The sequence below is a fragment of the Anolis sagrei genome, chromosome 1 (assembly GCF_037176765.1).
Source record: "Anolis sagrei isolate rAnoSag1 chromosome 1, rAnoSag1.mat, whole genome shotgun sequence".
NCBI lineage: Eukaryota > Metazoa > Chordata > Lepidosauria > Squamata > Dactyloidae > Anolis > Anolis sagrei.
This window is the reverse complement of record NC_090021.1, coordinates 75,902,525-75,916,846: the sequence shown is the minus strand read 5'-3', so window position 1 is coordinate 75,916,846 and position 14,322 is coordinate 75,902,525. Positions and strand designations below refer to the sequence as shown.

Genomic DNA, 14,322 nt, shown 5'->3' with positions numbered 1-14,322 from the left:
ATATTTCACCTCACAATTGTCACACTTTCCCCCCAGCCAAGTGAAGCTCTGTAGCTCCAAGTGTGGGTCAGTGAACTAAGGGTGTGACTATTATGCAATGAACACTAAACATACCAATTTATGCATCCCAAAATGGGGTGCAGGTGTGACTATTACATGGTAGTGACTATTACGCAGTGAAATAAAGTGATTTCAGTGTGTCTGCTTTTTATTTGTGGAAAAGTTCAATATATTTATCACAGGTGTAGGGGCTGTCATTATTATGCCCTAATATGCGGCCCTTGAATGGAATTCATAGAGATCCCAAGATGCTTGTTTATAAAGCTATTGTCTTTCCAACCTTATTTATTTATTTATTTATTTATGTATTTATTTATTTATTTATATAAGACATTTATATTCCACCCTTCTCACCCCAAAGGGGACTCAGGGTGGAGCATAACATACAAACGGCAAATATTCAGTGCCGGGACATGAATAAATTATATGCATACATAAACATTAAAAACATTTGTGTCAACATTAAAATACACTGTTTAAAAACATCTCAATCATCTGCATCTATTTGGCATAGTAAGGTTTCCTATTGCTGCTTTATTGCGCTGTCCCGAAAGCTTGGTCCTACAGCCAAGTTTTTACCATCCTTCTGAAGGACAGGAGAGAGGGGGGCCTGCAAAACATGGACCATCTACAAATGTTATTTTTGACTTCTGGAAAGAGTCCATCAGCATTGCCTTCAAAAAAATCTGCAAATCTCTTGAGAAAACAAGCGGGCAAACGTCAGTGTTCTGGAAGAAGCAAAGACCACCAGTATTGATGTGATTCTCTGCCATCAACTTTGCTGGAATGGCCAGTTGTTCAAATGCCCAATCACTGTCTCCCAAAACAGTTATTTACTCTCAGCACAGGACGGAAAATAGAATGCCAGTGGAGAAAAGAGACAGAGAGATTTAAAGATGAGCTTAAAACTAGTGTTAAAATGTGAAATAAACACAGAACTGGGAAGTTGTGGCACTTGGATGTTCTAATTGGAGGCCAGTTGTTACCAACAGTGCTATGGTTTTTGAGGATACACAAATAGAGGGCAAAAGAGAGAAGCATGCCAAGAGGAAGACACATCAAGCAAACCCTTGATGTGACTGCTTTTCACCTGGAAATCTATGTCCTCATTGTGGATCCAGAATAGGTCCCTAGAGTCACTTATGAACCTACTGCCAAGAGACTATCCTTGGAAAAAAAATAATACTCGGCCACAGATATGCCTACAGATAGCTGTATTTTCAGATGTATATCTGGCAAATAACATTTATTTATTTTATATCCAACCTTTTCTTCTTCCATTGTTCTAAAAAAAAGAGGTATATGTAGAGTTCTTTGAAAGTCTGTTTTTGGTCTTTGTCCTACCCAGGCACAAACTTCCTTGCTTTAGCAAGACTGCAGCACCATATGCCTTCAGACTGTGCCCTGCTATAGCATATTATCATATTTTGTGATATTGGTAGTGTATTCTCACTGTTAAACCTTCACTGATGCATGATTGCCATGTTATGAAGTGATTTAAATGATACCACATGTCAGTGTTTGTTATCAAGGTTCAAAACTGTGAAGAATCTGCTTATCGGGAGGGACAGGGTGAGTGTGAGTAATCAATAGCTAAATATCTTTTAAAACTATATTTTACAAATGACTTGTTCAGGGAAAAGCTTCTGATTGGAAGTCTCATTATAATGACATTCATACTCATTTGGCAGCTATTGAAGTGCATTAGCTTTAAGAGTTTCCACAGGAAAGGTTTTGCCCCTCGCAGGTCTTCCTTTTGTGCAAGATAATCTGGCTTTTGAAAGCTGCTGTGATGTGATTTATTAGCCTTTAACGTATGGCTGATATAATTAGGGCAGGTATCCCTCTGCTCTTCTCATAAGATTTATAGCACACTGTGCTATTCACTTGCTCCACAGCTCTGCCAGAGCTGCTTTTAGTGAGAGCGAGAGAACATCTTCCTCCAGAGTGAGGGAAGGAATGGCATTCCCTGTTTTCCTATGAAGCATATCCAGGAGGAGAACTATTGCAATTATGTCGGGGCAGGCTTCCCAGAGGAATTCTGCTTTGTTCCTGCAGCTCTATGCCATCGGTTAATAAACCTTTGGTGGCATGTAGCTCGCCATTCAATAGCAGGCATATTTGTCTGATCAACAACTTGCTGTATCTGGATCTACTGAGCAAATAAGGCTTCGAGGATGCAGGCAAGCATTTATTTTTGTATGTATTTGCCTGCTTAAAAGCAGAGCTACTTTTAACACTATGCTAACTGCCTCTGAGTCTGTCACTCGGAAAAACTGCCCTGGAAGCGAGCATGCTCAGAGAGCTGGCAAATCACTGTCCAGTGACCAAGAGGAAATGATAGTTGCTCTTCATTTATAATGCAAATTTTGAGGTGTCTTCAGAAGTGTGGCAAACTTAAAATGATGGCGGTGGTGAGAACATCTCTGCAGAAAGTTGTGGTCTTGTTGCATCGCTTGCAGAGAATGGCAGTTTCATCTCCACGTTACCAGAAGCTTTGCAAGGTGAGTTAAAACCGGAAAGCAATTGTGTTTCTTTAAGAAATTGGATAGTTGTTTTGGCAGAAACACATGGCTAGCAGGTCTGATCTGATCAAATGTTAGAAATATTTTTGTAGAAATATTCACAATAGTTACTAAAACTTAAATATGGCTTCTTTTAAAAGTGCTCTTAGGAAAGATGCTCTAAGGAATTTTACTTCTTATAAAGTGGATTTAAATCACTAGTCTAACATTTATTTTATTGAAATCCACACTGTGTTATCAAACTGCATTGCTTGTTACAAATTACAGAATAAAGTAGTATATATTTTCTTGAAGACATTTGCTGCAGCTCTTGTTTTTAAAAAATTAATCTGGAAGATAGTAAAACTGATGTATTTAATGGAATGTATAGCCTTGCTCTTTCATCCCAAAGAAATCCAAAATGCCTCAGAGGTCTTGTCAGTCACTTGAACATGTTATCTTCTTCATGGAGTTGTGATGTGTGTGTGTTTAAAGATTATTGTCCCATCAGTTCTGCATAGTTGCAGAACTTTCATTGCCCTGGAAGTAGTTCCAAATGTTTGCTTAAAGTAAGGTTTTGATATGCTGAATTGAATTGTTGGTTAACTTTCAGGACAAAACCATGGACTGTAAGTTCATTACAGAATGATTTCTTTGCACAGTCTTTAATGTTTTGGAGACAGAGGAAGTAAAAAAGTTCCTCTCCTAGGTTATTGGAAATTGGGTGGATTCTCTTTAATAACTTTGGATCATTAAAACAACACCCAGGAAGAAAAAGATCCAAGAAGGAAGGGAGTATAATTATCACAGTGGGAAAACTACTTGCCTGTTTGGAGTAGAACTTCTGACAGCCCTGGTTTAATAGTTAATATGTGTAATTTATCTGCACCGTGTTTCTAATTTGCACACTTACAGTTGTGCAACAGTGTTAAATGTTAAATTATGCTGATGTATTGTGAATGTTAAATTCCAAATATATTCCCTGTCTTTGGATATCTGTACAAGGAAAGAAGATTTTTTTGGAACCTTGGATATACTTTTTTCATTTAGCCTCCATTACTTCTGAACTGTATATAGGAAATACTAATGTCTAATGTTTATGTTGTTTTGGTCCTATGAATGTTGTTGATTTCCTGCTTTATTCAGAAACCATATGTGTACTGATGGTTCTTGTGTTTATACAAATGCAACTTTGAAAGCATGGCTCTCTTCATAATTTTTGTTTTGGAGAATCAAAAGGGGAAAAAAAAGGATATATTGCCTACATTTAGAGCTTTTCCATGGAAATGCTTCATTTTCAGGAAGAAACAGACTCTTCTAACTTACATACAAGTATCTCAGATGTTGTAAACAAATATGATTGACCATGTTTGCAAGTGAACAAGTTTATCTTATATCAAAATATTGGTTGTTCTGCACAAGCAAGGAAGCTCCCTTGTAATATTACTAATACATTAGAAATTATTCTTCAAGTGAAACAGATGTCTGAAGTGATATATATGTCTTGCTGAACTTAATAATTTCCTAATAAACATTAATCATATTTTTCAATGAATGGGAAACTATTTGTAATTTGAGACACAGAAATTCATTCAGTCAACTATTAACTGGATTCCAAGTTGTTGATCAGACGATCATTTTCTGATGTGTGAGATGAAGCAAAACAGTATGTTAAATTACTGACCCTTCTAGGTTTTCAGTAGAAATACAAAGTGTTCTAAGTTGTTTGCTCACAATTCTCTTTCCATTCCTGGTAAACACATTTCAATCCCAGTCTCTTCCACCAGGTGTCAATGTAAGGCAATTATATTTGAGGAATTCGTGATACAGCATAATTGTCTAGAAAAGAGTTCCAGTGTGAAGTACAAATTTAAAAACAATCTTCAAGGAAATAATTAGTTGGATGCTTATCATAAGTATAGTCATTTTATTAGTCTGAAAAATAAAAATAAGTAAAGTATTCATGATATGATGAAGCACATAAACTTCTTTGTGCTTTTAATCATAATAACTCAATGGTGTAATTATTAGTGCATTCTGTATTTTACTATAACTATCAGTTGTGCTTGTAATACTTGTTTTAGCAGCATGGTTATGCCTAAAGATAGAATGTTTTTCAATATAATATTTTCAGCAGTAATCATATTTTCTCACTTGATTTTTTTAAAAAAATACTTTGCCATTTGATTTTGTTTGAAATAAAAAAACGGGAACACCACTCAAAGTTGACAATATACAGGCTGAGTATCCCTTATCTTGATTTCTGAAATATGAAATACTCCAATATCCAAAATTGAACACATAAGTGGTTGAGATAGTGACACCTTTGCTTTCAGATGGTTTCCATGTATAGAAATGTTGGTTGATGCACAAAAATTAATGAAAATATTGTATATAAAATTACCTTTAGGATTTGTGTTTGTAAGGTATATATGAAACATAAATGAATTTTGTGTTGTGTCTTGGCTCCTATCTTCATGATGTTTTACTGTAGGTGTGGAAGTATTGCGAAATCTGAAAAAAAATCCGGAACATGAAACACTGATCTCAAGTATTTTGGATACTCAACCTGCATATATAATGAATCATAAACATTTTAATGTAATTATAATTGTATAGAAAGAGAGAGAGAGAAGAAAGAAAGAAAGAAAGAAAGAAAGAGCAAACTAGGTGTTATTTCTAGTAGTATTGGAACTAAACCATCTAATGCATATTTTAATGGAGAGCCAGTATGGTGTAGTGATTTGAGCATTGAAGCCCCACTCAGCTATGAAAACCCAATGGGCAAAACCCAAGTTTCACTCTCTCAGCCTCAGAGGAAGGAAAATCCCCTCTGGACAAATCTTGTTAAGAAAAAAAACTGTCATAGGGTCTCCCCAAATTTGTAAACAACTTGAAGGCACACATCAGTGAACTATGCTTGATTAGCTTTGTATTGGATTTACTTCCCATTTTGTTAACAGACAGCTATTTGTTTATGGGTTGCTGTGCATTTTCTGGGCTGTATGGCCATGTTCCAGAAGCATTCTCTCCTGATGTTTTGCCTGCATCTATGGCAGGCATCCTCAGAGCTTGTGAGATCTGTTGGAAACCAGGCAAGTGGGGTTTATATATCTGTGGAATGTCCAGGGTGGGAGAAAGAAGTCTTGTCTGTTTGAAGCAGATGTGAATATTGCAATTGGCCATCTTCATAAGCATTTAATGGCCTTGCAGATTCAAGGTCTGGTTGTTTATTGCCTGGGGTAATGTTTATGGAATGTTTGTGTTTATAGAGTTTCCTTCCCTCCATATTATTCTGGGAAGTCCTTCAGTTCTGCTCATGGTTTCATAGATTTAACACACTCAGCACACTGACACAATAACACACCACAACTCTAGGGCTCCTTACCCACATCCCTTGTCTTTTCCCCAATATTGTCTTCTTTAGTGTTCAAAGGTAATAGTTCTATTATTGGTACTGTTTTCTCAGGGTGGTGTCATATTTCAAATATGAGCTTGTTTTTTGGCTGGTATAGATTCTCAAAGTGGTATCTGGTAGGTTGGCATTATTTGGGGAGAGGCTGGCATAGATGTTCTTTCTTACTGGAGTCCTAGAAGTCTCTATGAAAAGGAAGAAACACTGCTCTTCATTCTCTTTCTAACATCTTCATACAGAACACGAATGAAGTGTTTGGGATATGGAAGAAAGAAGTGAAGCAGTTAGAAATAAAGATGTCTTGAACTTCCCTTTTTTCATCACCATTGAATTGTGCAGTGCCTTGCTTTGTTTGAGATCATCTCCCAGCTTTCCATTTCAAGTTCATGACTGAGCCTAAATTATTTTAAGGTTGAGCAGAGTTGCATTGTTTCCCCTTTGCGCAAGAACTAATGCTTAATGGGAACCAAATGTGAGTGGTTTCCAATTATATCCAAATACTATAGATAACCACATCTTTTCAAATAGCATTTGTTTTCTGAATTCCTAACAACTCATTTAGTTCTAATTACTTTTTGCATCAAAATATCTAGTTATTTTAACTTAAAATGACAGAGGTAGGAAATATAGTTGTATTTGAGATTGTTTCAGTATCCTGTTGAAAAGTTTGAATTTACAACAAGTTACATGACAAAATTTTAGATAATGGAAATGCCACTTGATGACTTACATGAGCTTTCTTGGTTGTGAAGATAAATCACATAATCACACCAAACTCTCTCTTACTTTCAGGGCAATTCATAATATAAATATTTAACACTTTTCCTTATAGGACTCATATATTTGTAGAGTATACATATTAATAAGGAAGTATCAGCTAGTAAAAATGTGAAAGCAATGATGGTTCACAAACATAAATATGGTTATATGTAACAAAGGGAGTTGTCTTTACAAAATCCATCACATTAAGAACATTTTATTTCCGAGGTGGCTAGAACAGAAATCTATCTAAATTCAAAACTTTTTGCCAATATTCAGTTTTTCTTCCCCAGGTACAGGATGTCCCCACTTTTCTCATAGATTGGGGACCTATGCACTGTCAGAAAGTGGAATCAGTTGAAAAATGCATTTTGGCTGCTGAAAAATGTAAATAGCATGCTATATGCCACATTTGAACGAAAGATAAAGCGAAAAGTACTTTTCAGAGCATTCAAAAGTTATTTAAGTAGGGATCCACACTTTCTGTAGGCAGACTTTAGGGCGATGCAGGTGAGCGGAAACCATTCCTGGCAAATGCTTTAGGCAAGAAGAACTGACAAAACCTCCAAAATCCTCAGCAAATTAAAATAATTTGTCTGTAATTTGCAAATTTTGAAAGAGCAAATTATCAGAAAACCGTGGGTCAAAAGGTGGGAGAGATCTGTTGTTGTTCATTCGTTCAGTCGTCTCCAACTCTTCGTGACCTCATGGACCAGCCCACGCCAGAGCTCCGTGTCGGCCGTTACCACCCCCAGCTCCCTCAAGGTCAGTCCAGTCACTTCAAGGATGCCATCCATCCATCTTGCCCTTGGTCGGCCCCTCTTCCTTTTGCCTTCCACTTTCCCCAGCATAATTGTCTTCTCTAGGCTTTCCTGTCTCCTCATGATGTGGCCAAAGTACTTCAACTTTGTCTCTAGTATCTTTCCCTCCAGTGAGCAGTTGGGCTTTATTTCCTGGAGGATGGACTGGTTGGATCTTCTCGCAGTCCAAGGCACTCTCAGAACTTTCCTCCAACACCACAGCTCAAAAGCATCGATCTTCCTTCGCTCAACCTTCCCTAAGGTCCAGCTCTCATCTGTAGGTTACTACAGGGAATACCATGGCTTTGACTATGCGGATCTTTGTTGCCAGTCTGATGTCTCTATTCTTTACTATTTTATCGAGATTGGACATTGCTCTCCTCCCAAGAAGTAAGCATCTTCTGATTTCCTGGCCACAGTCTGCATCTGCAGTAATCTTTGCACCTAGAAATACAAAGTCTGTCATGGCCTCCACGGTTTCTCCCTCTATTTTCCAGTTGTCAATCACTCTTGTTGCCATAATCTTGGTTTTTTTGACGTTTAGCTGCAACCTGGCTTTTGCGCTTTCTTCTTTCACCTTAATTAAAAGGCTCCTCAGCTCCTCCTTGCTTTCAGCCATCAGAGTGGTGTCATCTGCATATCTAAGGTTGTTAATGTTTCTTCCAGCAATTTTCACCCCAGCTTTGCATTCATCCAGCCCCGCACATCGCATGATGTGTTCTGCATACAAGTTAAAAAGGTTGGGTGAGAGTATGCAGCCTTGCCGTACGCCTTTCCCAATCTTGAACCAGTCTGTTGTTCCGTGGTCAGTTCTTACTGTTGCTACTTGGTCCTTGTACAGATTCCTCAGGAGAGAGACAAGGTGGCTTGGTATGCCCATCCCACCAAGAACTTGCCACAATTTATTATGATCCACACAGTCAAAGGCTTTAGAATAGTCAATGAAGCAGAAGTAGATGTTTTTCTGAAACTCCCTGCCTTTCTCCATTATCCAGCGGATATTGGCAATTTGGGAGAGATCTACATTCAATCAAATCCCCTTCCTATTTCCTTTTCTTGTTTATCCCAGGTGCACCATTTTATTGCCTTAGCTACCCAGTTGTTTGGTTCTCCTCTCTCTGTAAAGAGTACTATTAAACTTATAAAACCATAGAGTTGGAAGTAGTGCCATAGGCCACTGAGTCAAATCCCCAGCTTCGTGCAAGAATTCCAGCTAGAGCAGTGGATCTCAACCTGTGAGTCCCCAGGTTGAGATCCACTAGCTGTTGGGATTTACCAGCTGTCGGGATTTCTGGGAGTTGAAGGCCAAAACATCTGGGGACCCACAAGTTGAGAAGCACTGAGCTAGAGCAACCCAGGCAGGTAGTTCTCCAGCATCTTTTATGAAACTGTCAGGAGACAAGAGAGACCCCATCACCTCTGTCCCATTGCTGCCAAGAGGTTTCATTTAGTTATCAACCAAAATGTGATGTGGGATTGTTTTAATTAGGTGCGTCCCCCTGCCCTTATTTTTTTTTTCCTTTCACATTTTTGTATCACACATTTCAGGGTTATTGTCGGTCTACTAAAAGCACTGCCTTGAGTGTTGATAACAGTGATTTCGTGGTTGGCAACATTACCATGATGATCATGGGAGGGTTTAAATCAGAAATAAAATTAATAGTATCTTAATTAATCATAATATAATAGCTAAAGTTACAGTAACATTAAATAACAGATGTAAGATAAATGACAACAGTGACTTTTAAAAAAATGTTATATATTTTGAGATCAGTATCTGAAAAATGGTTTTCTATACTTCTTTAAAAATGCAGCCAATTGTTTAAAGGCGGAATATGACATGGTAACTAGGATGTTATATCCCACATGAACTGCATTTATTTTCTTCAAAAAAGACTTTTTAAAATAACTCTAGTTGTCTAGTTTTGAATGTAGGTTGCTGAAACAAGTTTAAACAAACCTTGAGCTTACGCAGAGTATCTTCTTACAACCCCCTTTTAGAGATGAAAAAGCTGACATCACACTTCTTTATCAGTCTTATAATTTTTTAAGATGGGCATTTTCTTCAGCAATTATAAGGCAGTTATCACTCCTTTGATAATATGCCCTTCACCAACAATTATGTATGCCTTTTTGTCAGTCATTTTACCTTTTAACCCATTTTATTTCCATTTTACCTGTTCCAAAGGGGGCAACTGTAGATATTAGGTATATGTAATTGATGTTGGTTATTGGAAAGGTATATGTAAAATAAACAAAGCTTTTTTAAAATGAACTCTCTGATGATGTAGCTTTTGGAAGAGATACAGATATTATCCCTGAATGAGTCATTATTTCTGCCTCTGCTTTCACAAGTTGTTCAGAAGTAAATTACCTTTGTTCATACTAAAATGCACAGTTACACAAACTAGTGTTGGCAGTTCTACTATGTATAGTGCATTGCCAATTCTAAATAAAATACATAAATGCTTCAACAGATAATGTTTTTAAAAAGGCATTCTATTCTTAGTTTATTGTGATCAGTAGTCTTAAAACATACATACACATGAAGGAAGTTCAGTCATTTTTTCCCTCACAAAGGTATCATTAGAAGAAAAAAGGTAAATATGTCCTTCTTATGATTAACTCAGATGTTAAAATAAAGTGGTCTTCTTTTTTCCACTTATTAAGCAATCAATATTTCTAACTATTTCTGTGGATTTGAATGTGCACTGTAGAGCATCATGACCAGGCTTTTGTATTATTGATTTTAATACTATTTGTAAGCAGTATTTAAAATAAGTTCAAAATAAGAACAAAAACAGACGAAAACCCGATGCCTTACGACAAGCAAGGTTTAACCCTTGATGTTCCTTCTTACATTCCTTCTCACACCACTCACATAATTTGTGAATTGTGGTTGGTGCAAGTCATAACATATCTGGGTTGCTGAGAGTTTTCTGGGCATTCTGGGTTGTGAGGTCTGTTGGAAACTAGGCAAGTGAGGTTTCTATATCTGTGGAATGTCCAGGGTGGGAGAAAGAACTGTTTGAGGCAAGTGTGAATGCTGTAATTGGCCAGCTTGATTAGCACTGAATAGCCTTGCAGCTTTAAAGCCTGGCTGGTTGGTGTCTGTGGGAATCCTTTGTTGGGAGGTGTTAGCTGGCCAGGCTGGTTTCCGACAGATCTCACAACCTCTGAGGATGCCTGCCATAGATGTGGGTGAAACGTCAGGAGAAAATGCTTCTCCTGACGTTGCCATACAGCCCGGAAAACTTGGCCATACAGCCCGGAAAACTCACAGCAACATCGTGATTCTGGCCACGAAAGCCTTCAACAACACATATCATATTTGCTTTCCTTGTTACATGAAGCAGTGGTTCATTTGTTGATGACTTTGTGGGTTATGAGAGAAACAATGTGGAGAAGAACTGAGCACAGAAGTCCAGGGTTCATTCCTGTGGTTTCACTATATGGTTTTGGTCTTAAGTCTTATGTGGTTGTGCAACAGACAAACACAATTTTTAGTCTTTAAAATGACTAGAGCTTTGGATCAATCTACATCCTTCTTCCTTTATCCTACACATGAAATGAAGTGATTAGAAGTTGCTTTGAATTAGTTACAAACCATTGTTTGTCTTAACCAATGGTCCTAAACCATGATTTGAGGAAAACAATGGTTTCCTGCAAGTTAGAAAATTGTTTGGGGAGTAGCCCAAATTTCATGTTTCTTTTCAGAGAGAGCAGAGTCTATGTAACTGAGTCTTAAACTATAACAACAGACTGTGGGTAGTCTTTTTGTATCCTAAGTGAAGCCAATGGGTAGAATGATGTGCTTATAATCTTATAATACAGGAGCATTTCACGTCTCTCCTTCCAAACATCCTGCTATAAGAATCAGTTTTTGATATTATTATTTTTCTCAGATTTTGAATATCAAACTACATTATTTTAACAAGAGCCCTTCAGTAGAGAGGAAAGCCTTTAAAATGCTGTCTTGGTTGTAGTGCTCTTTGAATTGAAGTAGCATATTTCTCTTGGTAGGTAGGAATAGAAAGAGGTCTAATCTTTGGCTTCATTCCCATTTATTCTGCCACATTCTTTTATAGTTGAGATAAATCATGTCTGAAAGCCTTTAGACTGCCTAAATACATACATGCTTTCTAAGCCTATCCGATTCACAAAGAAGTACTGTATTGGAGCAAAGATCCCCCTTTGTTTTCAGAAGTGTTTTATGTGTTTTAGGTATCTAGCTTAACATCCTTTTTTAACCCTCATGAGATCTGAGTAAAATAAAATCTTTATTTTTAAGTGATTTAATCTGTGGTATTTTTGACCTTGATCAAAATCCCTGTTTTTTGCAGGTTAAAAAAATAACCAAGCAAGGTGTGTAATTACAGAATCAAGAATATTCTGCAAGTTTGTTTTGAGTAGCTGCCTGTCTATCTTGTTTTAAATATTGTTTACCCCTTTTGAGATGACAGCTTCTTAAAAGCCTATCTTGTAAGTCTAGTTATTTATACATTCTGCCACAAAATGTAACCCTGAACCCCAAAATTTCTGGTTTGTGTGGATTAAGGTTAGTCAGTAATAATCACAAAGGAAATGACGGGTAAGAGATACAGAGATTTTCGGAGCTGAAAATAGTACTCTGAAAAGAAATTATGTTTTTAAAAAGTTGTCCATTTAAATGTGAGACAAGCTCATAACTTAGTAGAACAGTAACTAATCCCATCCTCTTCATTAAGAACATAGAAAGAGATCTTATATTTGGTCAAGATGGTGGCTCCACGTGACCCAGTAATGTTCACTAACTGGTAGCAGCTACCAGAGTTTAGGAAAGGTTTGCTTTTTTCTGTGTAGAAAAGAGGGATATTAATCCTGCAATCTTTTGTATGTAAGGTGAGGTAGGTCACTTTCCATGTTTATTTATTTACTTACTTACTTCATTTATATACCGCTTTTTTTTCATCCCTGGCAGGACTCAAAGTGGTTTTTAACATATTCATGGCAAAATTCAATGCCTTACCTTTGCCCCTTAACCCCTGAAATAACGAGACAGACAACAAAGGTATGGATTCAAATTGGGCAACTTTTATTGAATGTTACCTATTTAACTTTACCTGAACTAAACTATGTGTCTAGGAACTTGGTGGCAAACCGAGTCAGCGTCCTCGGCTACTTAGTGTGTAATATCTGTGTGCCCTGGATCCCCAACCGGGCAACCTGAAGGTAAAAGTCTGGAGAAGCCTGTGTCCGATTATTGATATCAGCTTCTCTCTTTACTGTACCAATTGATGTCCCCTCACCCATTTGGTGACTTCTAGGCGCTGGAGCTTGAGCACCTCAATGATGTCATGAGCGAAACAGTGAAGGGACACCCAAGACGGGACGGTTGTGGCAGAGAGGTCAGACCAAGCATGATCCCTGGGGAAGGCAATGGCAAACCACTCCAGTATCCTTGCCAAGAAAACTAAATGGACCAGTACAACCAGAGATATGTCGGTATGCCATTGGAAGATGGGACTCCCAGGTCGGAAGATGGCCAAAATGCTACTGGGGAGGAGCAGAGGATAAGTTCAACTAGCCCCAGATGTGATGACGCAGCTAGCTCAAAGCCGAAAGGAAGGCTAGCGGCCGACGGTACTGGAGGTGAACGACGAATCCGATGCTCTAAAGATCAACACACCATAGGAACCTGGAATGTAAGATCTATGAGCCAGGGCAAATTGGATGTTGTTGTTGGTGAGATGTCAAGACTAAAGATAGACATTCTGGGGGTCAGCGAACTGAAATGGACTGGAATGGGCCACTTCACATCAGATGACCACCAGATCTACTACTGCGGACAAGAGGAACATCGAAGAAATGGAGTAGCCTTCATAATTAATAAGAAATTCGCTAAAGCGGTGCTTGGATACAACCCAAAAAATGACAGAATGATCTCAATTCGAGTGCAAGGAAAGCCTTTCAACATTACAGTGATCCAAATATACGCCCCAACCACAGCTGCTGAAGAAGCAGAGGTAGATCAGTTCTATGAGGATCTGCAGGATCTACTGGATAATACACCAAAAAGAGACATTATTTTCATTACAGGAGACTGGAATGCCAAGGTGGGAAGTCAAATGACAACAGGGATCACAGGCAAGCATGGTCTAGGAGAACAAAATGAAGCGGGACGCAGGCTGATAGAATTTTGCCAGGAAAACTCGCTGTGTATAACGAATACTCTCTTCCAACAACCTAAAAGGCGGCTTTACACATGGACCTCACCAGACGGTCAACACCGAAATCAGATTGACTACATCCTTTGCAGCCAAAGGTGGCGGACATCCATCCAGTCGGTGAAAACAAGACCTGGGGCTGACTGTAGCTCAGATCACGAACTTCTTATTGCCCAATTTAGAATAAAACTAAAGAGATCAGGGAAAATACACAGACCAGTTAGATATGATCTCACTAACATTCCTAGCAAATATACAGTGGAAGTGAAGAACAGATTTGAAGGACTAGATTTAGTAAACAGAGTCCCAGAAGAACTATGGACAGAAGTCCGAGACATTGTTCAGGAGGCGGCAACAAAGTACGTCCCAAAGAAAAAGAAAACCAAGAAGGCAAAATGGTTGTCTGCTGAGACACTGGAAGTAGCCCAAGAAAGGAGGAAAGCAAAAGGAAACAGGGATAAGGGGAGATATGCCCAGTTAAATGCACAATTCCAGAGGTTAGCCAGAAGAGATAAGGAACTATTTTTAAATAAGCAATGCATGGAAGTGGAAGAAGACAACAGAATAGGAAGGACAAG

The 14,322-nt window shown here is 38.1% G+C and overlaps 1 protein-coding gene across 2 annotated transcripts in view; it reads left to right on the top strand.

The window, feature by feature from the left end:
- The window catches only part of UTRN (utrophin), a 406,557-nt gene that overhangs the window by 193,756 nt on the left and 198,479 nt on the right, over positions 1–14,322 (top strand). The window contains exon 1 of one of the 2 annotated variants that reach the window (XM_060753500.2): positions 1,791–2,564. The exons of the other annotated variant lie outside the window; for it this stretch is intronic. Within the exon in view, the coding sequence (XP_060609483.2) occupies positions 2,421–2,564 (144 nt within the window). The 5' untranslated portion in view covers positions 1,791–2,420. Of the gene's footprint in view, positions 1–1,790; positions 2,565–14,322 lie in introns of those variants that run through there. 2 annotated transcript variants of the gene reach the window in all.